Source organism: Lonchura striata, chromosome 1 (assembly GCF_046129695.1).
Source record: "Lonchura striata isolate bLonStr1 chromosome 1, bLonStr1.mat, whole genome shotgun sequence".
Lineage (NCBI taxonomy): Eukaryota > Metazoa > Chordata > Aves > Passeriformes > Estrildidae > Lonchura > Lonchura striata.
In genome coordinates, this window is record NC_134603.1 from 40,430,874 (window position 1) to 40,456,117 (window position 25,244).

A 25,244-nucleotide genomic window follows, 5' to 3' on the forward strand; every position below is an offset into this window, starting at 1 on the left:
AGATAAGAAGCAATGATGGTTTGGATTGTGTGGCAAAAATAGGATTCCAGTGCTGGTCTGACAGTTAAAGACTGAAATTGCAAAGGGATTAAAGAGAACAATTATTTATCCTTCCAAATCTGGAAACAGTTGTTTGTGATTTATAGTAGGTATAAGCAAAGGCAATGGAGTGGCTTGGTGTGAGGGGAGGCCAGTGGTCAGAAGTGGCAGATCTGTATGGTAATTCTCTTATAGGGGGCTGAAAAAGACATTTCTACTTCTCTGCCAAGGTGTGGCTTTGGGGTGACTATTAGGGTAAGGATTTACAAAGAATAGATTAATTTAAAATAATATTTAGACTATTTGGGGATTTTTTTCCCCTGGTCATGAAGTCAAGTAAGTCACTGAGCTTGTCAGCTTCTGTGGTGAGTCTGGAAGATTCTGAAGTAACTTCTGCTACTTAACTGAGCTCCAGAGTTCCAAATCTAGATCCTGCACAAATTCCATGTGTTCCTTTTAGATCCCTTCTGGAAGAAAATAAGTTTATAATGAGGAAAATATGTGTAAGGACAATAGCAAATGCACTCAGTAGACTAAGCAAGACTGAAGTTCTGCTTCAACCTGATAAAATAAATAAAGCATAATGTTAAGACAGTGGAAGAGTAACACCCGCCTCCTCCTCCTCCTCCTCCTCCTTCTCTGCACACACACACACAACTTGTTTACAAAAGTGCCTTGTAGTGACTGCTGGTGGTGTCACTCCGTCCCATGCCCCAGAGCTATCACCGGGCCTCATGGGAGATGTGACTGCAGCGTCGGACATGGGACTGTTTGTTCACTCACTTTCTGTGAAGAGAGTTTTGAACTGTGTTTTGAATAGACAGCATTTTCTTTGTGTGGTTGGTAAATAACACAGAGCAAAGTTAGTCAGCAAGTTGCATAGCTTCTGCATTCTGATTCTTTGGAGCCCTTTTGTACCAAGCTTGACAGGATGTTTTTAACAGAATGTGACCTCACTGGGATACCAGAGGTAAGGAAAAAAGTTATTTGGGCTGTTGTGGAATATTTTGCACAGAGCTGACTGAAAGTACTGCTTTAAAATGCCTTTTGGAAAGAAGGTGGTCTCATGGTGATCCAGTCAACACCTTGTTAAGTGAAAATCAATGTCTTTCACTCCTTTGTGAGTTATATAGGAAATCTTAACGAGACTTTCAATTTCCCACGTGTGGAAAAAGAAGCTGATCTGCAAATCTCAGAATGATCATGTACTTGCTCATTGAGCAAAGGCCCAGTTCTAGAGCATCAAAATGTTTTCTTTCTAACACAGCGCAGCATAAGCAGAGCAGATCCAGTTGTTCATCCAAGTCCTAGGAGCGGCAGCGAGAGCATCGGAGCGGTGGCAAACCCAGCAAGACCAGGCAGCATCAACCTTGTGGGCACCCATCCTCAGCCTCTGGGTGCAGGTAAGAGACAAAGCCACGGCGAGCAGCCGTGGGGTTCCCTGGGTGGGAGCAGGAGTGGGTTTTCCTCACGGGCAGTGGAGCTGAGGCAGAGCAGAGGGGTGCGGTGCCCCTCTCCTGCCTCTGCCTCAGCACGGGGGACCGGTGCCTCCATCCTCGGCCCTCCAGGGCATCCCCGGGGGCTGCCCGGCTGCTGGGCGCCGGCAGGATGGATGGATGGGGCGAGCTTCAGCCGCAGTAAAACAACAGAGAGACACAGGAGTCTTCCACAAGTCGGAGAACGTGGTTTAAAAACAACCCAAATAAAGAGGATGTCAGGTTCGGATATTTATACAGTATAAAATATAGGTTCATGCTGCATCTCTGAGTGATTTGTTTGAATTCAGGAGCTAGAAAAGTATTTATGGAAAATGGAAGAAAACTGCGTTATTACAAAATACAGCTTCATGAATAACAGGAATCTTGCTGTTCTGAAATGGAATTAACAATATATGATCCATTTTACTATCTATATCAACAGAACAACAAAGCTTCCTTGTTTTTGTGGACAGCAATTGTAGGGTTTTTTTTCAGACAGTATAGGTGACTTAAAAATTTTAAAAGCTTGTTTCAAGTCACTGGTGGAGCAGTAAGAGGAAATGAAGTTCTCATTATATGTGAAACTGTTATTCATACTTAAAGAATTTAATTACAAAGAGATCTAAAAATATGTTTTTAAAATTGGAAAGTTCTGGGTTTTGCTGACAATGAAAGTGTTCTTAGGTAAATTAGGATGGAAAAGTTTGCTCATTTACTTATGACTAACTAGAGTTGCTTTTTACTGTAAAGCACATAAAGAACTAGAGCTTTGTTTTTGCTTGTGATCAGTTAAAAAATTGATGGTTTGAACTTCATTTAGTTGTATAAAAGGTGTGGTGAGTACATCACTTGTCTCAGTAAGACAGGTTTGACAATGACTTTGGTTTGACAATGCTTTTATATTGCCAATCCTGCTACTGTACTTCAATCCATTGGTGTGTGGTTATAAAAGCTGCAGGGTCTGCCCTAATCTTAAAGCAAATATTTGTACTGAAGAACCTTCTAGAGAGAAGCATGTTCTGTGAAGCAGAAGTATTTCAAGTGGGGATGACTAAAGATGTTAAATTTATATTCACAACTTTGGTATTTGTGTTGCAGTAGTACTTCTGATCTTCATCATAGGTCAGATGCTTGGAATTCTATAATAAACCCCAAGATTTTATAGAGCTAACAACTAATTACCACATGACACATGAAATAGCAGTTCAATTTAAAAAATATTACAAATTAGTAGTAATAAATGTGTTAAGATAGAGTTTTCAGATTTAGTATCTACCTACAGCTGCATATATATACTGTGAGGTGGTTTTTTAACAGATGATTTTTCCTAGTGTCTCATTCACTAAATATAAATTGCCACCAATAGGTGTAAGCTTGATCTTTTTATGACTTTCAGTCAGGAAGAAGTTAGCAGGGTGGGATGCAATTTACTTCATCCCAGAATTTGAAGAAAAGAGTGCTAAAGTTCAATAAAAGTGGATTGTTTCATACTCAAGAAACCTAAAGCGGAGAAACCAGTAGAGGTCAGTGCAGAGTGCTGAACTAGAAGGAGAGTGCCAAGGCTTTGTGTATTTATGCTCTCTACTTTTGATCTTTAACTTTTCCTTTAAAATGGGGTAAAGGCTTACAGTGGCTTACAACCAATATTCTTATCCCCTTCAAAAGATAGATTTGAAGGAGCTTTGAACATTATCATATTATCACAAGTAAACATACTTGTGATAATATCATAACGTTACACTGCCTAAGCAGATCAATTTAAGCAACAAAACACATTTTGTTGCATGTTATAGCTAGCAGACAGATTCTAGAAACCTTATTTGGTGGAATCATTATTGGAACCAATATGCAATACTTACTACATATACTGTAGTGATAACTACATCTATTTGATGGCTATGTAGCAAAAAAAAGAAAGTATGAGAAAGTATAATTTTTAGGGAACAAGTTTTCAAATTTTGAAGTTAGAGCAACAACAGAATTTTTCTCGTTTTTGGTAAAAATTTTGGATCATTATCATTATGTGGTGTTTTAAAAGCCTTTTCTTCATGTATATACATAGATATGCAGGGGGCTGTGGGGAGGCAAACTGTATATAAAGTTGAATTGTCTTTTGTTTCTCTTTTCAAAGCCATTGTTTGTTCCACAAGTCGTGGTTTCCTTTTGGGACTTAAAGCAAGGAAAAGAATCACTGCCTATAGTCTGTGCATGAAAAGATCCTTCAATATATATTGGCTGCAAAATCTTCTCTCTGAGAAGCTTCTGTTCAAGCTGCTTTCTGTGGATCTAGAAAGAGCAATCTGCCTGTCCTCATTCTATTTCCTTACACTTTAACTGAGTACTTTGAAAAGTAGCTTGCTATTGAATTGTGATTCTTGAATATCAAGGAATTGAGAAAAAGATTATCACCAGATAAAAGGGGTTATGTTCTACTTTGATTCTGACACCAATTTACATTTGCTGTCTATGATGTTAGGGAAAAATTTCCTGTACCTTTAAAGAGAGTAGAGCCACACAAAGAGTAAATATTCTTGAAAATCCTCTTCACTTGTTCTGCTTACCTTTCATGTGCTTCTTTAAATTTATTATGGAGGCATTGGAAAGAATCCAAAACCTTTGAAAATCATACTTTCTTTTAATTTGCTTTATCATGCTCTTAAAAGTGACAGGAACCAGACAGAGACTCTGCAACCCTTCCTCCCAGGCACTTGTGCTGTGTGCCATGAGTGTGAAGGAAGCTCCAGGGGCTTTAAAGGGAGAATTACTGGAGGGGAGGGATTCCCTGCTAACTGTAGCAGCTCTCAGCAGAATAAATTGAGGTGGGAAGAAGAGAGAGGTGTTATAAGCTGCTGTTGCTTATCTGACCTGTGATATGGTTTTTGCTACAATCCTCTGTGTAACATCACACACAGGTCTTCCAATCCTTGGGTTTTCATGTCGATATCTCCTTTTATACAAGTAGCATAATGTACTGGATTTGCTAAAGCCAATGAAGTGCTCCTTCACAGCTTGAATCAGTGGTGAGACCAGAGGCTCTACAGCTGTCTTTTTTTATTTTTTCCCCTGGGGCAGAGGAAACTTAGAAATAATCTCATTTCTTTTATAACACAAGATCCAATCTAATAGAGTGGCATACAACTGATGTATGTCAAATGACAATTTCTAGAATGATTCCAAAATTTTACCAGAGCTTTGCAGTCAATTCCTATCAATTCAGTTCTTATTTAAAACTGAAGAAATAACTTTAAGTACTGATTTCACTCCTGGATTTGATTGTGTTTTGAAAAAATAGTCTTGAATCTAAAAGCCAAATCCACCTTCTTTCCTTTCTGTTGTCCATAATATTTAGACAAACAATATTTTTCCAATTGGCTATTACATATCTCTCACATTTTTTGTTGGTTAAAAAGGTTGTGAGAAGTTGTATTTAGCTGAGCCACAGTGGAAGTGCTCAATTGCAGTAACTGATTCCTTCATCAGTTATTTTTGGGAGGGAGCATTCTTCTTCAAATGCCTTTTCTGAAAACTAATGCAGAGACTTAAGGTACTATTTATAATACTTTGTGCTCCTATTTTAGGGAGTTGATATTGAAGTCCACAAGTCCAAGTGGAGTCTTTCTTCAATGAAGTCTGTGTGTTTGTGTGTTTGTGTGTTGAATTTCATCATCTGGTCTGCTTTTCTGCTTCTTTTTTGTGTGACATATTGAATACAAACCCCCAAAATTTCAGAGGCTAAAATAATATTGCTGAAAATATGTAGTTTAGTCAAGAGTAAAGCTATACTAGAAGTTTGGTGCTCTTATCTACATCCTGACCAAAGATTGCAGCCAAGCTGTTCATGAGCAAGAAACAGTAGGTCTATTTTATCACTGAAGTTTCCAGTCTCATGTTTGATATTTTTTTGATTGTAGTATTACATTCATGCATACAGGTATAACAACATCATGTTCTCATTTTTTTCCTTATCTTATGATGTCTTTGATCTATTTTTTTTCCTGGTTTGTAGAAAGTTTTCCCTGCAAAGTAGCTATGCATAGTTATATTATCCTGCCATTATATAACCACATTTATGTTTGTTTAACTCAGGAATATGTTTCTTTATTTTTAGTGCATATGGATGTACTTTATGTTACCTGAAATGAAGGTATCTGTAATTCAGCTATAAAACTTTGTATTCTGTTTAGGCACATAATCAAAAAATGTGAACTTGTGTCCAGATGGGAATAGCACTGATCCAGTCAGTGGTGATCAGTGACAGCAGCACTAGTGAAAATCTCATGTAAACAAGGAAACTGTGGCATTTGCACCAACAATTGAATAAATTCAGGCTCCTTGCTGGTAATTACATTATCAATCTGCAGGTTGAGAAATAAATAAATTATAACCAATACATTAAAATTATAGATGTAGGCAAGTAAACCCTAATTTCAAACATTTTATAGGGAGGAAAAATTATAGATTTTTTACCCATTTCATGAAGAAATGGACAACCTAAGCAATTGGTATGATTTTGGGAAATGTAGACATATATCTCAAGAAAATGTCAATATAACAGTTTCGTTGTTGGTGGTTCTATCATTTTACTGAAATATATCTATGGAGGCACCTTTATTCCTAACATGCTTTAAGAATCAAAAATGGTGATTTCCCCTGATTATATTAGATTGGATCATATAGCTGGGTGTGGGTGTTTTTCACTTTCTCCTAGATTTCTGTTGGGAGTTTGTTACCTGCCCTTTCACTGTGTATCTCAAGTACATATTAGCCTTTTGTTTTTAACTTCTTCACTTTCTCATTTGTCAAGAACAAAGTTTAGACACCAGTCTAAAGTCTTGATATTCTTTGACCCTGAAATCCATACAGAGCTGATACAAGTTTTGAGTATCTTACATATCCTGGGAACATAAAAAAAAAAAAAAAAGCAACCATCTTATGGTTCATGGTGACCTAAAGCTAAGGAATCATATGATCTCAACATTAAATCTGAGGAATGTGCAATATTAAGGCTTTCTAGAAATTCTGAAAATCACTCCTAGAAAATTTCTGTTATTTCTCTTATATATGTACATATGTATTTCTGAGAGTTTAATACACTGCTAACTGTAAACAAAATAAGTGTGAATCCAGTTTTTGTAATACATATTCATGTTTGTGTTTACAAGCAAGATCACTTAAAAAGATATTTATATTTTGAACAAGTCTCATCTAACAGTGAATCCTATATTTTGTTCTACTGTACAGAATAACTTTTCTATCAACACTCTGTAACATATCAAGGTCTTCTGTAGTGGGTGTTTGTGATTAGTCAATATAGTTAAAGGAGTTATTAAGAATAGGCTTCACAGAATTGAAAATATTTAACGAGTACATTTAATTTTTCTTTTTCTTATTTTTCCATGGTTTACTTGTTCCTTTTTTTATTTTGATGGTACATCACAATTTCACTTTTACATACTAGATTTTCACAACCCTGTAAAAATACAAGAAATAGCAGTGTTATTTTAATACACTATTTTACTATTCCTTGAGGATTTCACATTGGTCCAGAAAAAGAAGTTCACTCTTCTGAAAACTTTTAATCTATTTTTAAATATTTTTATCAATACATTCATATTTTAGATCTATATATGCATATGAATCTGTACAGAATATTATTAAATTTCTTCAGGGAAATGATACTTAGGATCACATCAATATATTTTGTGATCTCAACAAGTTTACATGGACAATTTTTTTCCACGAATTAAGGTGTTAAACTTAAGAAAACACTTCATTAAAATTAGATGAAATATGGATCAAAGTCTGAAAAAATACTAACTGCAGCTTTAAACAGCATGAAACTGAAACACATTTCCCCTGAACTTGACTCACAGAAATATTTTTTCCATTTTTCTCGGTAATAATTTTATTAGTAGTGCTCCTATAGATGTGTTAATCATGTGATTGCATGTGTCACAGATATTCCATTTTGTTAGCAGATTTATGCTACTTCAGAGAAAATATATGAGTAAAGATTTTCTGGCAGCTTAATTTTGGTGGTAAAGATGACCACAGATAATATGAATGCTTATACATGGTATGATTATATCATGTTCTTTTACAAAAAAAATGATCTGGAGCAGTATGGATTTTAATTCTTAACAAACACAGTAACATCTGCAATGAGATGACAGAGTTGACTGAATTCATGTTTAAGGGGATCAGGGGATGTCATCTACTTTAACTTAAGCAGTTTTTTTAGCACAATCTCCCATGACATTCTAATATTGATGCAATGTATTTATGGACTAGATGGAGGGACAGGTACATGAGTAGAAAACAGATGGATCATCGAATACCAGGGGCTAATGGTTCATACTCCATCTTCTTATCTGAGTTCCTTAGGGGACTGGCCAGAGGCCCACCCTGGTTCAGTAACTGCCTCAGTGTCTTGGTGGACAATGGGTTAAACATTTTATGCTGACAGTGATGAAGAGAAGAAAGCAGTGCAGTCTCTCAACAGCAGACCAGTAGATCAAAGAAAGTTGTGATTTCCTTATACTTGGTGCTAATTAAGCCACATATAGAATGATGCCTCCAGTTCTGGATACCTCCATTCAAGACAGAGGATGATCAATTGGAGCAAGTATGGCAGAGAACTGTCAAGATGGTTGGAGGCAGCAGCATATGTCCTGTGAAGAAGCTCTGCAAAACCAGATCCTGTTTTATTCAGAAAATATATACCTGCAAGTAAAAAAAATATTTTTAGGCAGAGCAATCCTGAGAAAATAATAGTGTGGCAACTTCTGAAATGTTTTCCTTGTAAGTGTGTAGTGTCTCCTGCCTCCTAAAGAAGCTCACCATTTGTATTCAGCATGTGAGATTGGGTTGCTAAATGCAAGATTCCCTTAATGTTAGGCAGTAATAATTAAGTAGTAGTTCACTAATTTGTAAGGGTAAAATATTGAAGTATTGCTTTCACATAGACAGTAAATAAAATATTTTAAAAATAGGCATTCTAGGCCTTATTGATGTCTCTGAACCTCCTATGTCTGCTGGGAGGATTCTTCCTGCAGAGTAGTTCCTGCTGTTCCTGGAATGTTGGAAATTTACCGAGTACAGCTGTTTGGCCAGGGTAGTGAATACTCTTGATAGGGAAGTGATGGCTATGGATTCAGAGCTGTACCTTGGTTTGATTTGATGGTGCTTATCCTCTGTTTTGTTCTATTTCCCTGAAATTTTATGTGAATATTTTTGCTGAGAAAAAAAGAACTGTGTAAAGGAAATCAAAATAAATCTGATGCATTTTTGCTTGGAAGTGAAAGCAGTAGAACAAAGAGAGTGATTAACAAATATTTGTAGATCTACCTTTTCCTTATGCCAAATCAACATGACTACAGTGAAGACTGGGAAATAAAAGTAGAAGGAAAGAAACAAAGCCTCTTGGGTCATTGGTAGAAAATACACTATTTGGAAATGTAGACTACATTGTAATCAATCTTTTACTGTAGGGATTTATGCTGTGAAAGATATTAGGAAGTGGCTGGGAAGATACCAATGTAATCAGTCCTGGAGTTGTGCCAGAATGTTCAATCTGTCCTGTCCAGATGTTGTCCTTTTAGGCCAAAGAGAATACCTCAGCCCAGATCACTTCCTCCTTATTGCAGAAGCAGGTTTGATATTTGCATTGTCTGTTTACAAGTTTGGTTTGTATTCCTGACTCAGGCTGGGCTCATTAAATGCAGAACTACCCATCACTACTCACAGGACTTGCATAACTTCTAAAAACTATTTTTAGACGTTCTTTTTCATCTCTCTGGTTATCTATTTCCTGCTTCAATCTTCTCCCAAAAAAACAGTCTGTCCCAATTTTTTCCCCCCACAGATCCCCATTTGCTGTATCACTTTGCTAGGTCAGTATTTCTGAAACCATTGCTAGTGTGTTCATTGCCTTGCATGGAATTTCTCTTGTAGTTCCCTGGGCACTGTTGGCCCTGCATGACTGCACTCACCAGAAGGTCCCCAGTGGTCCCCTTCAACTGTCTGTGATGTCTGACCATACGACTGTCTCACAACTGCCTGTGAAATCCACTCATTCTTCACTGCACTATCTATAGAGGTTATTAGCTTCTCCATTTATAATCTCTCAATATTTTTTTATTTACTTTGCTTGGATAGTTTTAGCATGTCCTGTTCAGTTGATTTAACTCCAGCTGGAAGCAGCCTTGTTGCTTTCCTGAGCCCCAACACCCATATCATCATCCTTGGTTATTGCTGTTGGTGTCCAGATGCACAAAGGGAGATGAGGAGATAAGGGCATGGGCACTAAAGGCTGGTGTTGGATGGTTGAAATCTCTTCAGGTTCCTTCCATGCATCCTGGCACAAGAACCCATCTGCCAGGACTACCTGGGAGTCAGAGTGTGTGAATGGAAATGGGAGAAAACTCTGCCTAAATTCTGAGCTAGTAGGAAATAAGGACTCTGATATTGTGTGAGTAGATGTCACTACAGTGGCCATGATAAGCAAGCCTTGTAGGAAGGCTGGATATGGCATCACATTTATTAGTTCCTATATGCAATATGAGAGTTGGCTGACTTAAAATACAGCAGTGTGAGGTCTCATCTGCTCACAGATGCACCAACAGACCTTATCAATGAGACAGGAAGTTTTTTCTTGCTATTCCTGGTTCCTGAGGATGGGGAGAGCAGAGCAAGTAGGAGTAGCTGTAGTCTCAGCTGTCATTGCAGCATCAGTGTGCAAATAAACACTTAGAAACTGGATACTGGAAAAGTATCCCTAGTTCTAATCCATGCTAAAGCCAGATAACTTCGGGTAGTCAGCTGCTAAATGGGAATTAAATGGGAATGTTCTCTGGTTATGAGACATTGAATCCTACCACAGCTGTAAGGCAAAACTTAAGTATTACAGTCCTCTGGTATTACATGAAGAAACAGGTCTTCAAAGTCAATGCTCACAATTTTTGATTTAAAAAAGAAAACAAAAACCCCCTTCCTAAATTATTTAAATTTGAGACTTTAGGAAAATGACATTGATGTCAGTGAAAATGACATTTTTATCTCTTGTAGAGACCATACTCAAACACATGCTTAATGTACATGCACCTCTTATCAATTAAAAACTGTACATCTTGGGTGTTTTTTTTTTTTTTGTTTGTTTGTTTGGTTGTTTTTTTTAATATATAAGGTTTTGGAAATAGCATTCAGTTGATTCATTTCTGTATTATTAGCTCTTTACAGTACTTGGCTGCAAGTACAACGAAGAAATAGCATGCATAATCATTTCTGCAATTGCAATGTCTGCTGCCCAGTTACACAAACTCTGTCCAGAAGGAAGGGAAAAGGCATCACATCCTGTACATCTGCTTATACAATCTTACAGATATTGCTCCTGCAAAGGTATCAGGGTTTCTTCCATTGATTCCTGGAGGTCTGATTTCATGAGCAAAGTGAATGAGGCACAATGGGCAATGCTGATTAAAATGGAAAGATAAGGTTTATTCTTGTAGCAAGAAAATGTTCAAGAGACTGGTATCAATGAAACTACTACTCTTTCTGAAAAAACACTGGGATTGCCAGTGGGAATTTCAGTGTGATTATGATTATATTCTTAGATGGTTTTGTTTCTTTGTTAAACACTTTTCTAAAACCCCATCAAAGACATAAGTATTTTGTTAGAATTTTAAAACTCTTTTGTAAGTGCTGCTATAGAATTAGCATCCTTCCTTTAATCAGCTGATAAATTGGCCAGTGCTTGTACAAGTTCTGCAACTGCCTCAAAGTATACCTGAAAAAGGACAAACTTGAAATTCTGACTTCCACAGGTTTGGAACACAGTTAATTTGGTATATAAAAGACAAAATCTTGAAGAACCAGAGTTTATTCTGAGGATTTCTTTCACTTGGAGGAAGAGTTTTTAGTACCCTTTCTGGATGGTCTGTTCCCATTTAGCTCTGGATATCTGGTTACTTGCCTGTGGTGCTTTTGAAAGAAGAAATTTATGGTGAATTAAATGTTACTATAATACAGTGTGCTCTGTGGTATTTACCCACCTTTATGTACATGATGTACAGATATATAACATATGTATTAAAGATAATTAAGTATGAGAAATCAATGTCATGTGCTAGTGTAATGTAAAATTATTAAAAAGCAGAAATTCTTTGTTCTTTAGAGCTTTGACATAGGCAACTTTTCTCTGTATTTATCTGGACTATGAGGGAGAGAAGCACATTGACCTCCTTTTTATTAAGCTTTTTATTATGGGAACATTCCTCAAGCAAAATATACCTGGAGCCTAACATTACATCTCCAAAGGCAAAATACATTCTCTTCTCAACATACTAGAATGAAGGACTGAATCATACCTTAAATTATTTGCCTTTTGCCAAAATATCTGGTAAATCTACTTAACTGAATCAAAAATTATCCTGAATGTTCAAAGTACTTTGTGAAATAAAATGTACGTTATGCCTGTACAATGACAGCGGGAAAGGAAGAAGCAGAGATTGCCAAGGACATTCTGAGAACATTTATTGATTGGAAACAAATCAGTGGAATTTTTTTTTGTTTTGTTTTGTTTAGTTTTGCTGGATTGTTTTTTTTCTTCTCCATATTACATGAAGTGGTCTCTGTCTGGGTGTAATTTTTACTTTTTAGTGCCATCTGCACCTGTGGCCTTTGGACTTAATGTTTATGACAGATGGACTGGACTGTGCTTGCACCATTTAGTGTATAATCCTTCTGTATGTATCTATGCCATGCTAGGCAGTGGCACTAGCCCAATGGGCATATTTATTAGTGCAGACTTCCTGTCTGCTTCCATTGTTCTGTTGCAGTATCCTTTGAGCCTAATGGACCTTGCTTTGTGCCGGGCCCACCTACAAAATATTGTTTCTGATTCGTGCCAGATATCTATTGCAGACTGATTTTTTTTTTTTTCTCTAAAACATTTGCCAACTAGAACGCTTAAAATGGATCAATTCCATATTGTAAATGCTCTTCCTCTCCTCTCAGCCTGCAAGCTTCATTTTGGAACAAGCTTGCTAGCTTTGTTTGTTAGTATAAAGATACTTGATAAAAACACGAGAAGCATTCCTATTGAAAAATGTCACCTCTCACTCCCTGAGCTGCTGTTCTAGGGGAAGCAGAAGTTGTTCCCAGTAAAGCAGTGGTCCCTGTAGAAGAGGGTGCAATAAACACAACCTTGGCTGCAGGAACTTGCTGGCTGGCTCATGGCCTGCAGCCAGGAGCTGGATGTCTCATCCCATCCTTGCTGACTTCTTCGGCAAGGATGTGTCGTGTGGAAAAAAGGATGAACAAGAAGTGTTGCCTTCTGGATCTGAACAGCAAAACAAACGCAACACTTGGGCACTTGAAATTTTGTAAGGTATTTGTGAACCTAACAATCTACAGAGGTGATATCATGAAAATGAGGAACAATTAATTAGCAATCATTTATCTCATAAAACCATTAAGTTGCTTCTCTAAAATTTTTGGGCCTGTTACAGAAAAAACATGAAATTAACCTCACAATTTAGTTGTAGTCACATTAAATTAGCAACAAATTTCAAGAAAGCAATTAAGAATCAAACTCACCCTGTTCTAAAAATATAATTTTTCAGCATATATATACTAACAGTTAAAAAAGGCTTTGTAAAATATGTCTACAGAAAGTAATCATGCCTCTGTAAACTCTGTATGGATAAAGAGATCATCTATATATCTTCTCATATTGCATAGCAAGTCTATGGTGTATAGCTCATATTATCATGGTCATGAGAAAGGAAACATATTCTGCATCATACACCTGCGACAACAGGGATCGTTTCTGATGTGGGTATACCTGCCAATCAGATTTCTGCAGGGTGAGAATGAAGACCTGTGAGGGAGAATTTATAATTTCATAAATAACAAAAACAATTATCAGCAACAGTTTCACGTCTAGAAAAGTCTTCTTTATATTTTTGAAATAAAGATGTATAGTAAAAACAAAGATATTATGATGGCATATTTATGACTAGGAAGTAGGATTTTTTTTTCATTCAGCCATTTTAAATTTGACATTTTTATTTTGTAATAAAAACTCAAACTATCAAATATATATCCAGAATATATTACTTGTTATCTTGGCCTTAAGAAGAAAGTATGTAGAAATCCATATAGAAATATCCATATGTGTTTTGTATATCTACCTTTTTCATTCACCTTTGTTGTTGAATACTTAGAACATTTGAAGATCAGGTAACCAAATCGCAATGGTGAAACTCCATATAAGCAATCTTTGTGAAGGAATATTTTCAACCCCAAATTTAATATTAAAACACATTATTGAAATTTGAAACTCTCATGTCAGTATGTTTTACAATTGTCTTTCATGCCTCAAGCAATTTATATTTGTTTCTTGTTATGATATCTGGAAGAGTTTCATCAATTTAGCCTATTAGTTGCACATCTTGAAGGAATATTTTTAAGAATGCAGTGTAAAAAATGTGCAAGCGAGTTGTAGCAAATCCTGTTTAATACCCTTCAATTTGAATTAGCTATGTGATGATTCTGATTTTTTTCCCTGTGTTTGCTGTGGCAGTATCACAATTTGTTTCTGATAGATTATTTCTCACCTACTCTATGAAAAAGCAGTTTTCTAAGTTGCTTTTCTCTGGTGCCAGTCAGTGTGAGGATGAAGTATCATCTCAAAAGCTGCAGTATCTCCTTATTTGTAAAAGACAATATATAAATTTTAAAGTGAGAGCAGAGGCTGGTACAGTGGTATATCACAGAAGAGACAGGATATTATTTATTTTTTTATTTTATTTTCTTTATTTTCCTTTATAGAGTTCATAGCCAAAATGCAGGACAACAATAGAGATATTATCCAAGTTTGCCAGAACAGAGCAGTAATCTTCTCCCACTTAAGTCTGTTGGTTACGTGATAAGATTAGCTTTAAGGTTATTGCAGTGTTTGAGTTTCTGATTTGAGCCCTCTGCAAATAATGACCTGAGGGGTTGTGTCATCATGTAGACAAGCTACATGGCCATTCAGTTGTGATTATCCTAACTTCAGTGCCAATAATATACTGTGCCCCAGAACTGTGGAGCTAGGTATCATGTCCTGCAAATGGAATTATTCAGTTAATCACGGAAGAGCCCGGGGACTGAGCTGATGGAAGCACACAATAGCAAGGTTATGCCTATCAAGGATGTGCAGCCTAAATCTCTCAACTGTGAGGCATGGTAGAGACAAATGTTCTGTGATGGCCCTCCCTTGTGGATCATCACCATCTTATCCTCTCCCTAGACAGTACCTGATTACCAGCCAAGCCAATATACCAGACTGCCATCCTCCACCCTGGCATCTGCAAGGTTGCATCTGAAATGCACACAACCAAGAAGATTTTTTATTACCCTGAACATTACAGAGTCAGCCTTATCTGGCCTTGACTGAATTCACAGTTCTCTTAGAGGACCTGTAAGTCTAAAGAGCTTTGCAGAACTTTCAAATTGGCCAATAGCTATCTGCATGACTTTGAGGACGAGACAGGAGACTGCAAACAGATAGATTGGCTTTCCCCATCTGTGACTTTCCAGGTGCTGACCAATGGATTTGGCCACGTTGTTCTGATGTCTTTAGGCATGTTCAAGTCTGTTTTTCAGAAAGATCAATCTCCTCACCTCTTAACCTGCTGGGGGATTCCACTGCAGTGGTTTATTGTAAGGAATCCATTTATCCATTAAGGAAACCAGCTGCTTCTTTTGCCTGCTGGAACACCAGTTATTGCTGCTAGATCACCTGTGACTTCAGAAGGTCCCATGGCCAGGTTACTGTGAGCCACACACACATCATTCTTCATATCTGCTCCTTACAAAATCAAAGAATTTCTCCGATGTTGAACACTAGATAAAAGGATGTGGTGATAAATTAATCAAACATGGTAGTCAGAGTAAAGCTCAAAGGATTTGTTTTACAAATGTACAATATGGCTGCAGCTGCTTTATTTTAAAAGTTATTATCACTTGTGTTCTCAGGAAGCATACTTAAATTCTGAATAACTGCTCCTAGTTGAAACAGGAAGAAAAAAATTGCATTTCACTCATGAGTAAAGTGTTGTATTTCATTCCTAAGTACAATGTGATTTTTGCCCCTTTTTAGTATTTTAGAAATAATACATTTTCTTTTTTTTTGTAGACTGATATATACAAATGACAATGTATAAAAATTTTCACATAATAATAAAATTGAAAAAAAAGTAAATATCAAAACTTCAAATACTGTAATAAAAAATGTTAAGAGAGTAAAATGAATGTATTTGTGGAAGGCTTTTGTGAGACATCTCTATAATAATATTCTCTTGTTTTAATTAAAAGACTTTTTTGTATAAAGCCCTCACGTTTTCATTGGTTCTTTTTCTCATTTTTTTAGATATCATTAGACATAGACAAAGTGCAATTAATTTCTTTAGCCAAAGCCTGTTCATCAACTTACTTTAAAATCTATTCTTGTGGTAGTCTTCAGTGCTAGGAAAAGTAGTTTTTCATGTGTTTGACAGCCCCACATGTGAACCTCACAGCACAACTTCTGCATGTGACTGATTGATATGGCCAGCAACCGTTTCTGTGTGAGATTATTTCACTTGTCCCCCTCTCTGCTCTCAGTCTCTTTCTTCTCTCTATTAGTTGTATTTCCATTCCACCAGCTAGCAGTAAGTGAGAATGAGAGAGTTATCCACCCTTTTTACATGTCTTAAGTCTTTCTTCCATCTACCTGCATGTTTTCCCTAAATCCTGTAATTGCTTGGGCTGAAGCAACAGAGACAGATGGAGGTTGTCACATCTACATACAAATGATGAAGAGATGATGGCTGCTGGCCATTGACTTGCAGTGGCAGATGCATCTTTAACTTGTACCTCAATGGAGCCCCTTTTAAAGATCCTGTCACTTTCTTTGATTGCTGAAAATGCAAAAATTGCATCTCCTCAGCTCTCATGTACTCTTCTGGTGATTCACTGTGTTGCAACAGCAAGCCATTTACACAGCGAAACTCTCACCTAGAAAAAGCTAAGCCAAGGAAAATGTGAGACTAGTAAGGTGCTCAGTTCATATTTAAAATGTAACATCTAATATCAACATAGAAATACGAAATGCAACATATCTTTCAAATGAGATACATTTTAAGGTGGCTATTACTATATGTGTGTATTACCAGAAATCTGAATTTGAGAATAAATTACTACCTAATGTCTCCTTAACTGAAGCTGATATCAAAGTTAGATTCTTTGAAACATTACTGATAAATTTTATGGGGATCTAGATAATTCAGAGAAAATATCTTCACAAAATGGTATTGATAGGCTAAACTGGTAGATAAATACTTAGGCATGTTTTGTGTAACATGAAAAAACGTAGCTGATCAGGTCAGTGTTGGAACTAATAGCTCAAAGCTATGATAAAAGCTGAAGTATTGACTGCTTGTATTTATGTTAACTAGTATCTTCATAAATTAATAGTTGCTTCCATTTAAAATATTAGCGGCATTATGTTTTCCCTGTGTTAGTGTAAAAAAAAGAGGGGTACTTGGTGGGAACAGGAGGGAAAGGACGAATGAAGACTTAGAATTTCCGTTAATTAATCAACTTTGCTATAGAAAAATAATGGGTGAAATAGCAAGCAAAATAATATTTGTGTGTTTGTGTGTGGAATAAATCCAAATGTATTAAAAGACCCATTAATTCTAAGTTCCCAGAGGTTAATACTAGTCTATATTTTTGGTACTCTGATATTTGAGTTTATGGAATATATATATTCCTTCTGACTACTCTGTAGTCTTTTCTGTTAATTATCATCTGAAAGACTGTGTAGTCCTCTTCTAAGAGACATAAAAATGCAGTAATTCTCAGAAATTTTCCCACTGATGCCTATAAAGCTATTTGCAAGAGAAACTGCTGGCCAGAGTAAGCAAGGACTCTGATAAAGGGTTCAAATTAAATATACAGCTAAATACATGTTTGCTTGATTTATTCTCATTCTCTAACATTCTCTTTGTTTAAATCCTTATTTCTTTTTCTACTTATATTTCAAACTCTTGCTCTGTTTCTTTTTGTTTTTTCTTTTTTTCTTATTTTTCTCTTTCCTCCTCCTAATATTGCATTTTAACAAGATTTTGTGAGTCACACTGATTCCAGGCAAACAAGCTGCTGTACTGTAAAATAAATAGCCTTGAAATGCTACAAAGTAGATCACTTGCCTTCAAGATTAAGCTTAAATGTTTGCTTCAGCTTCATGTCTGAACATCCTTCCACTTAACCAGATGATAGCAGACTTTTTGCCAACAAAACATATCTTTACTAAACCAGGGCCATCTTTCAATAAGAACAGAGCAGTATGATGCCCTCTGCCATCAAAACATGCCTCTAGCCCTATTTATTTATGAGGAGCTTTGTACTGGATACAAACTGATCATGAATGTTATCCAGCTTTATATAAGACATCACATGGTACTGGTAATCTGATACAGGGTTTTAAATGGATAGCTAAACTGCCAGTTTGAAGTGCCAGCATTTTTTTTTTTTTTCATTTTGTTATCAAATAGCATAGCATGAAGAAATAGTCAAGCCTTCACTGAGTTTATGTTTCCTGCAGAGGAATTGCTGCATCTTTATTTTGCCTTTTATTCTTCTTAAAAAAATAAACTATTTCGTATTCTTTATGGAGAATTCTGGAAATTGTTTTAGGAAGAGTAATCTATATTTTACTCCTTTCACTCAAATATATCTTTTTCACAACGTCATGTTTCCATATCTGTTTACTGTATCTTATTAAAATAGTTACACTATTATTTGAGAGGTCTGGAGAGTCTTGAGAAACAGACAGGTCTTCAGACAAGAAACACTGACTTTTCTTAGTGTTTATTCTCATAGAAATCTCTTTGATCACATATACTTGTTATTGCAAATCTAGAGAATCTGCTTTACATGTGGATTAGGTATTTGCTTCATGCAGGCATAGAAAAACCTAACCTGGTGTGAGAAACCTGAAGTGTGACTAACATTCTGAATTTTTGCTTTGCAATAGAATCTAGAGAATGGATGAGCATTAACATGGAAAATCTAGGCTCTTTTTCCCAGAGGGCACCTTTGCATTATTGTAGCTGAAATGCTTTGTGTATTCTATCACTTTGATCTGAAAGCGAAAATCTGATGAACACTTCTTTGAGTGTTTTAAAGGTAAAGTTAATAAAGCCTTCGTGACTGTCTTGAATCCCTACTTTTAATCATTTTAAGAAAACCTAAAGTAAGATTCTGGAACTGGTCTGTGCATTCTTAAGGGAAGGAAAATTGGCTAATTTGTGCTTGAGTAACTAAAAAGCAGGTACGAGAAAAAATATGGCAGAGGGAACATCTAAAAAAGTGAAGATAACCTAACTGAAAATTTTGTAAGCAATTAGATGGTAGCATAGGTAAATGTGTCTCAAGACAGCATTTCAGTAGCTAATTATTTAGCAAATATTCATTTGCAATTGAAATAGCTTGAGTAGAGATGTGACAGGGGGCAGAGGGTGGAACTGGTAAGAATTGCACGCTCACTATCTGTATATATGTTTCTTCTACCATGACAGAAAGACCTGTAGTTTGTATGCTTCCCTAAGTCTGCACATTAGAGAAACTGAATAGCATGACTGAGTTTAAAAGGGGTGACATTAATGTGAAGTCTAAGGATTCTTTATGTGCATAAAACCATGATGGTTCATTCCATGAACAGCTGCTAACCAATAAGCCTTTTAAAAAGCCTTTTGGAGGCAACACTGAAAATCAAGAGCTCATACTCTCACTGCAGGATTTTTACATTGAATTTTCAAAAGTAGGGCACCTCCAAATACATGTTAAAGAGTAATGTAAATGCCTCTTTGGGACTTGGGACGATATTAATTGTGTATCTCACTAACATAGTGTGACCCCAGCTTGCAGCTAACCCTCCCACACCCATTCATTTGTTCCCCTTGAATGGGACTGAAGATGAGAAAACCCACTGGTTGAACTAAAGATGATGGAGTAAGTAAAATAGAAGACACAACCTTCAAGAAAAGAAAAACAAAGAATTAATTTGCCACTTCCCATCAACAGAAGTATTCAGCCAGGAAAGCCAGGCTCCCTCACGTGTAACAGTGACTTGGGAAGAAAATGCCAATGCTCAGATGCCCATTCTCTTTCTTTTTCTTCCAACTCTCTATGCTGAGCATGATGCCAAATGGTGTGGGATATATATTTGGTAAGTGGGGGTCAGCTGTCCCAGCTGTGTCCCCTCCCAGGTGCTTGTGCACTCCCAGCCCACTTGTTGGTGAGGTGAGGTGAGAAGCAGCAAAGGCCTTGTACTGCACAAGCCCTGCCCAGCAATAATGAAAACACCCTTGTGTCATCAACACTGTTCTCAGTACAAATCTAAAACATAGCTCCCTACCATCTACTGTGAAGTAAATGATCTCTCTGCCAAAACCTGTGCAAAAACATGACATTGAAATAACATCTCTACTTAATACCTAATAGAGAAGTTGTACAGTATTAAATGTATTCAATCATAATTAGAGGAAACTGATTTGAGGTGGTGACTTAATTGTCCAAGTTTATATCTGGATGAATCTGTCTCTTCTGTATTTTTACTCCTGACTTTGTGCAGGCTGCAGAACTCTCACAGTTTCAGTGAATAGCTGAAGCCCACTAGTGATGCTACGCCAAAACTTCTAACAAAAACCTGCCACTTGGTTGAGGTTATGTTGTCAGTTTTTGGGGGAGACTCAGAAATACTCTGCCTGCACAATATTTCTGATTACTGAGTAGTGCTATGCTATAAGAAATAAGTAATAAAATTTATGGATTTGCTTGTAAGTTGAGCAATTGCTGATTATTCTATACTGGCTCTGCTGCATTGAGAGAACCTTAGATATTAAAAAAGTGATATCTAAAATGATAAACTGAAGGAAAACAAAGCCACCTTGGTTTTAATCTATATTACTGCAGACATGCAGAATAAAATAGAAGAATAAAAGATGTTAAGATGTTAAAAACCTTCCTTCTCTCTTTGTCTAATGAAAAATTTTCTAGGAACTAAAGGATAGGAGAGCCAGCTCCAAATCATCACGTGTTCAGCATGGTAGAATTGTCCAGGGAAAGGAGCATCACATTTCAGGGTTTCTACCCTTGCACAATCAGGACTAAGGATTAAAGAACTACACCTTAATTATGGGGAGATGAGGGCAATCTGGCAAAAGTACTACAGTCACATGGCCACTGTACAAAGATAAACACAATCAGCATGTTTCTATACCCAACTATTTAAAGCTCTTTAAATTGTAAGGGTTTGTGGGACTGGTGTCCTACATGTCCCGACCAATGCATGGGAAGAAAAATTATATCCCCTTTTAATGAAATTACAAAACATTTCCTTGAGATCTGATCCTGCAGCTTAATAAAATTGTCTCATCTTATGGACAACTTAGTTAATGCTGGTGTAATCAGAGATGCCTGTAGTAGCATGAGTTGGAAATCCATCATTAAGGATGTAACAGCTGCAACATCCACTTAAAATTTGTCATTATATCTTGAAGTATAGACATTCAAAATACAGTTCAAAAGAAAATAGAACCTTCAGCTAAGTGACTTTCACAAGTGAAATGGGATTAACAGTAAAAATACAAATGACAGACTCAGGTAGCATCTTTGCTTGGTGCATTAGAAATTTGCTCCCTTGTGTTTGATGACTAGTTATCAGGGCAGGACAGGGGGTCTTTGAGTCACAATCTTAAAGTATATTTTGCACATTCTTTTGTGTACTTATTTGCATCTTGTATGCAAATATATTTGTTCTATATTTGAAAAGTGTCTCATTAATCTGCACTGATCTTATTTTCTTTAGCAGATTGACTAACTTGCTTTGTATGAGTTACAATGTAAGGACAGCTTTAACAGTTGAGATAGATGGTTGGTTCACTTTTTACAGTATATTTTATTAGACTAAATGTACGGTAGACAGGCTTAAAACAAATACCTACAGGTATCTTTTCAGCACAGTGCTCAGGAAATTAACCATGGAGCTCTCATTAGCATTAATGGATGCTTAGTGGTTAATTTACTGTGCACCATACTAAAAACATTCCCCCCAGGGTGCTCACCAGGCTGTGTGGGAGATTTCTCCCTGCTGATGGTACTGTAATTGTATTTTATTAGATCAAGTTGCATCTGAAAGATTTTGATTTCTATGGCATCTGTGACTGACTCTGAGTCAAAGACAAAACACACCTGTGCTCAATATGAGTCAGCTATGACAGCAAAATACTCCAAGAAGTTCTTGTGGAAAGATACAGTAGGAAAAAAAACATACTAACAGTACTTCCAATTTCTTGTAAATGGAAGGTTACAATAAATGTATTTTTAATGATATATATTAAACATTAAAACCATAAACTTTCAAATAACTATTCAGAAATTTGGAATAGACCTTGAAATTTTAGTTTAGTCTTATTATGCATGTGTTTTCAATTGAAAAGAGAAGACTTCAAGAAATTAGGAGAAATCAACTGGAATCAAGAGTTTGGGAAGTCAAGTCTTAAAGAAATAAAAATTTTCTCAGTCAGAGGTGCAAAAACTCCCTGGAATTCATGCTCCAGTCCAAGACAATTGCACTCAGAGTCTGTTCTGAATAATGAATTTTTAAAAAGCATTTATCTTAAGCAGAAAACTATAAAAAATTGGGAAAGGAGAAAACAAGAAAGAATCCTGTGCTTTGTTGAATAGAGAGTGGTGGGATAAAAGAAGAAGAAATCAGCCCATGTCTTTGTTTTAGAAAGATTGTTAATTTCTTAATAGTACATGAAGAAGGTAGATGTGCTTAAAACTATCTTTTACCCAAAATGGATCCAAATTATATCTGTTTTGCTTATTAATGGGACCAATGCTAAGTACAAAAGCAAAGGCAGGCTTACAAAAGGCAAAGCTCACTAATCTTATTGTATGTATATGTGAAGGAGATGAGAGACAAAAAGATTGGAATATAAAATAACAATCAGAAAGTGTTAAGAAATATGTGTCTCCACCATAAGATTGTGAAGTAATACAAATTCTAGCTACATTTAAGGCAAGAAAAAAATAGGGAACAGACTAATATGGATTTATAACTGTGGCTTCATCAGAAAAAAACTTAGAAAATGTTGACATTATGAAAGAGATGGAAGTAAACAGCATAACACAAAGGGCTCATATGTCGTGTTGAATTGATCTCAGGTAAGAATTTTTTGTGTTGTTAAAAAAGTAAAAATCAGTCTGGACTTCAGAGAGCTATGTGGAATCATGGTTTACATTGAGAAAAATGGGGAATAATAAGGAATTCTTGAGTAAGTGAAGAAGTGGCTGGAAGAGAGATTAGTATATTTTACTTTAATACTAGTACACTTCCTGTGTATTGCTGCTTATCTGATAATATAGATCCAAAAATGTTATCTATCTTGCAACTAGTTGGCCACTAAGGTTTTTCTTTAGATCCTTTTCATCACCATTGTCTGTAATGTTGAACTAAAGAGCAACTGGTACAGTGTCTGTCACTTAAACCTATGTCATGAGTGTCACAGATTCTCATAATTCATAATGGTAGTATAATTTTGTACATTACAGGCTTTGACATCACTAGTTTGTGATACCCATCTATTATAATTTTTTTATCCTAACCTTCTTCCCCATTATTGCATATGTACACACTGAAGTGTTTGCTACTCTTTAGTGACCTGCTAATACCCTGTGTCAGCCTGACATGGAAAAGGTACAGAAAAAATGTTTAGGACAGTGCTTTGCACTCTAATAGCTTCTAGAAAAGTTAAGAATAAAACTGAGGTTGGGTAGCCTTTTTTAGACAGAGAAAGTGGTTGCCTCCAGAAAAAGAGCTTTCATTTGTTTCAGATATGTTTACAGAATATAAAATCTGGAGGCATATTTAAAGTGGATGTCTGCTCAAGGGTAGCTAGCAGATATAGTACAATCTCCAGTTGTGGGTGAACTGTAACAGATGTAATGAAGTGAGTGATGCAGGAAAAACAGAGGATAAAATATGATATATCACAACTGGAAGTCTAAAATCTTTCTTTTCACAGATATTCAGATTGACTGCATGTAATAGTTCACAACAAGTAAAGAAAGGTAAATGTGGTTTCACTTCAAAAGGGTGATTCCAAAGCAGCTTTTATGGGTTTGGAATAAAGCAGTTCTAGTGGTACAGATGAAGCAAACTGTAGGTCTTAACTATCTTTCCCTCCCTGGGTGTAACATGTGTTGCTGTGGTTTAGGTGATCACAGTCATCTGTTTCAAAATTTTTCAAAAGAAAATGGCACAGCATAGCTTTTGTTGCCCCTGTATTTTATGCTTGCTATAAAAATGCTGGAAAAGAAATTTCTACAATTTATTTTCAGAAGTATCTGTTATTTAAACACTGTCAACCTGCAACTAATGTTCCTTTGCAAAAGTAAGACAAATTCCTTCACTAGAAAAATTATGACAAAATATATCAACTGTTTTAGAAGGTTTGTACTTGTTCTTCTCAGTCAAGATTTTCCATCACTGTATGCTTCTGTTCTTCAGTATTAGCAGTTTTATTTATCTATTTCTTCTTAGCTTGAGGGAAGATTGAAAATGCTTCTTGAGTGGATGAGGCATTGAGCAAAAAGTGTTTGTAGGAAAGGGTAGCAGACAGCAGCCTGTTCTTACACAGCATAGGAGGGAATAAAAAGGGCTACATTCATTATTATTATGAAGAGACCTGAAAGAACAAACTATCAAGAGAGGCTCCTAAAATTGCAAAATTGTTTTGTTACATCTGAAAAGGTGTATGCATGGCAAAATGACTACAACTGTTTTCTAGAAGTGTGGAAATTCTGGGGTAGACTGTGTATAAAGGGGCATCTCTAGTTCCTAGAATATGCCCTTAATTGTTCCCACAATGAAGCCATCCTATCCTTTACCAGATGTAAAAATAAAGTTCTATCAATGCTTAGATGTTTCTGGAAAAAGAAATAAAACTTTGTAGGAAAAAATCCTGGCTCCACTGAAGGGCATGAAAACCGACCCCCAGCAGCAGCTGTAGAGTCTGATTTTTCTCTCCAATTAGCTAAAAGTCAGCTGGAAAAATAGTCAGAATTTGATGCATTTCTTAACAAAGATAAAGTTGTTGGTAAAAACAGACTAGTTTTTAAAGAAAGTGAGAACTGAATACATTTGCCACAAAAATCAATTCTTAACCATGCAAGGAGCTGAAAAGGTGATGGCAAAACTAATGATGGATAGTAGAGTGTAGAATGAGTAAGGATAGATTTTACATCCACTTTGATAATGAAGAGTATTAAATAAATGCAGCATTTTTATGTTTAATAATAAAAAATAAAAATTTCTGTGATATACTTTCAGCTTTTACCAGTGTAAAATAGTTTGATGAGATTATCTGTTAAAAAAAATTCAAAATACTTTCCATCAGAAAATTCTCATCTAAAGAAATTGAAGCATATGGGGAGATGGACAGACACATGCCAGCTAAATTTATTTAAATTGAGACATTGATCTGCACCTACACAGTATTTTTTTTCCAAATTGCTCGATCCTGCTTCACAAAAATAAAGCCAAATAATTCTCTGTAATGAAAAAAGCTATTTTAATGTGTTTGACATTTCCCAGATATTATTTGCTTTGACTTTGCTGCTTCTTTC

The 25,244-nt window shown here is 36.1% G+C and overlaps 1 protein-coding gene across 3 annotated transcripts in view; it reads left to right on the forward strand.

Moving 5' to 3' along the window:
- Window positions 1-732: 732 nt before the first annotated feature.
- The window catches only part of ST18 (ST18 C2H2C-type zinc finger transcription factor), a 169,180-nt gene continuing 144,668 nt past the window's right edge, over window positions 733-25,244 (forward strand). Inside the window, exons 1-2 of one of the 3 annotated variants that reach the window (XM_021555702.3) lie at window positions 733-1,009; window positions 1,307-1,442. In XM_021555702.3, coding sequence (XP_021411377.2) covers window positions 971-1,009; window positions 1,307-1,442 — 175 coding nt within the window. In that variant the 5' untranslated portion in view covers window positions 733-970. Of the gene's footprint in view, window positions 1,010-1,306; window positions 1,443-25,244 lie in introns of those variants that run through there. The other 2 variants (XM_021555709.3, XM_021555707.3) reach the window with 2 other exon arrangements.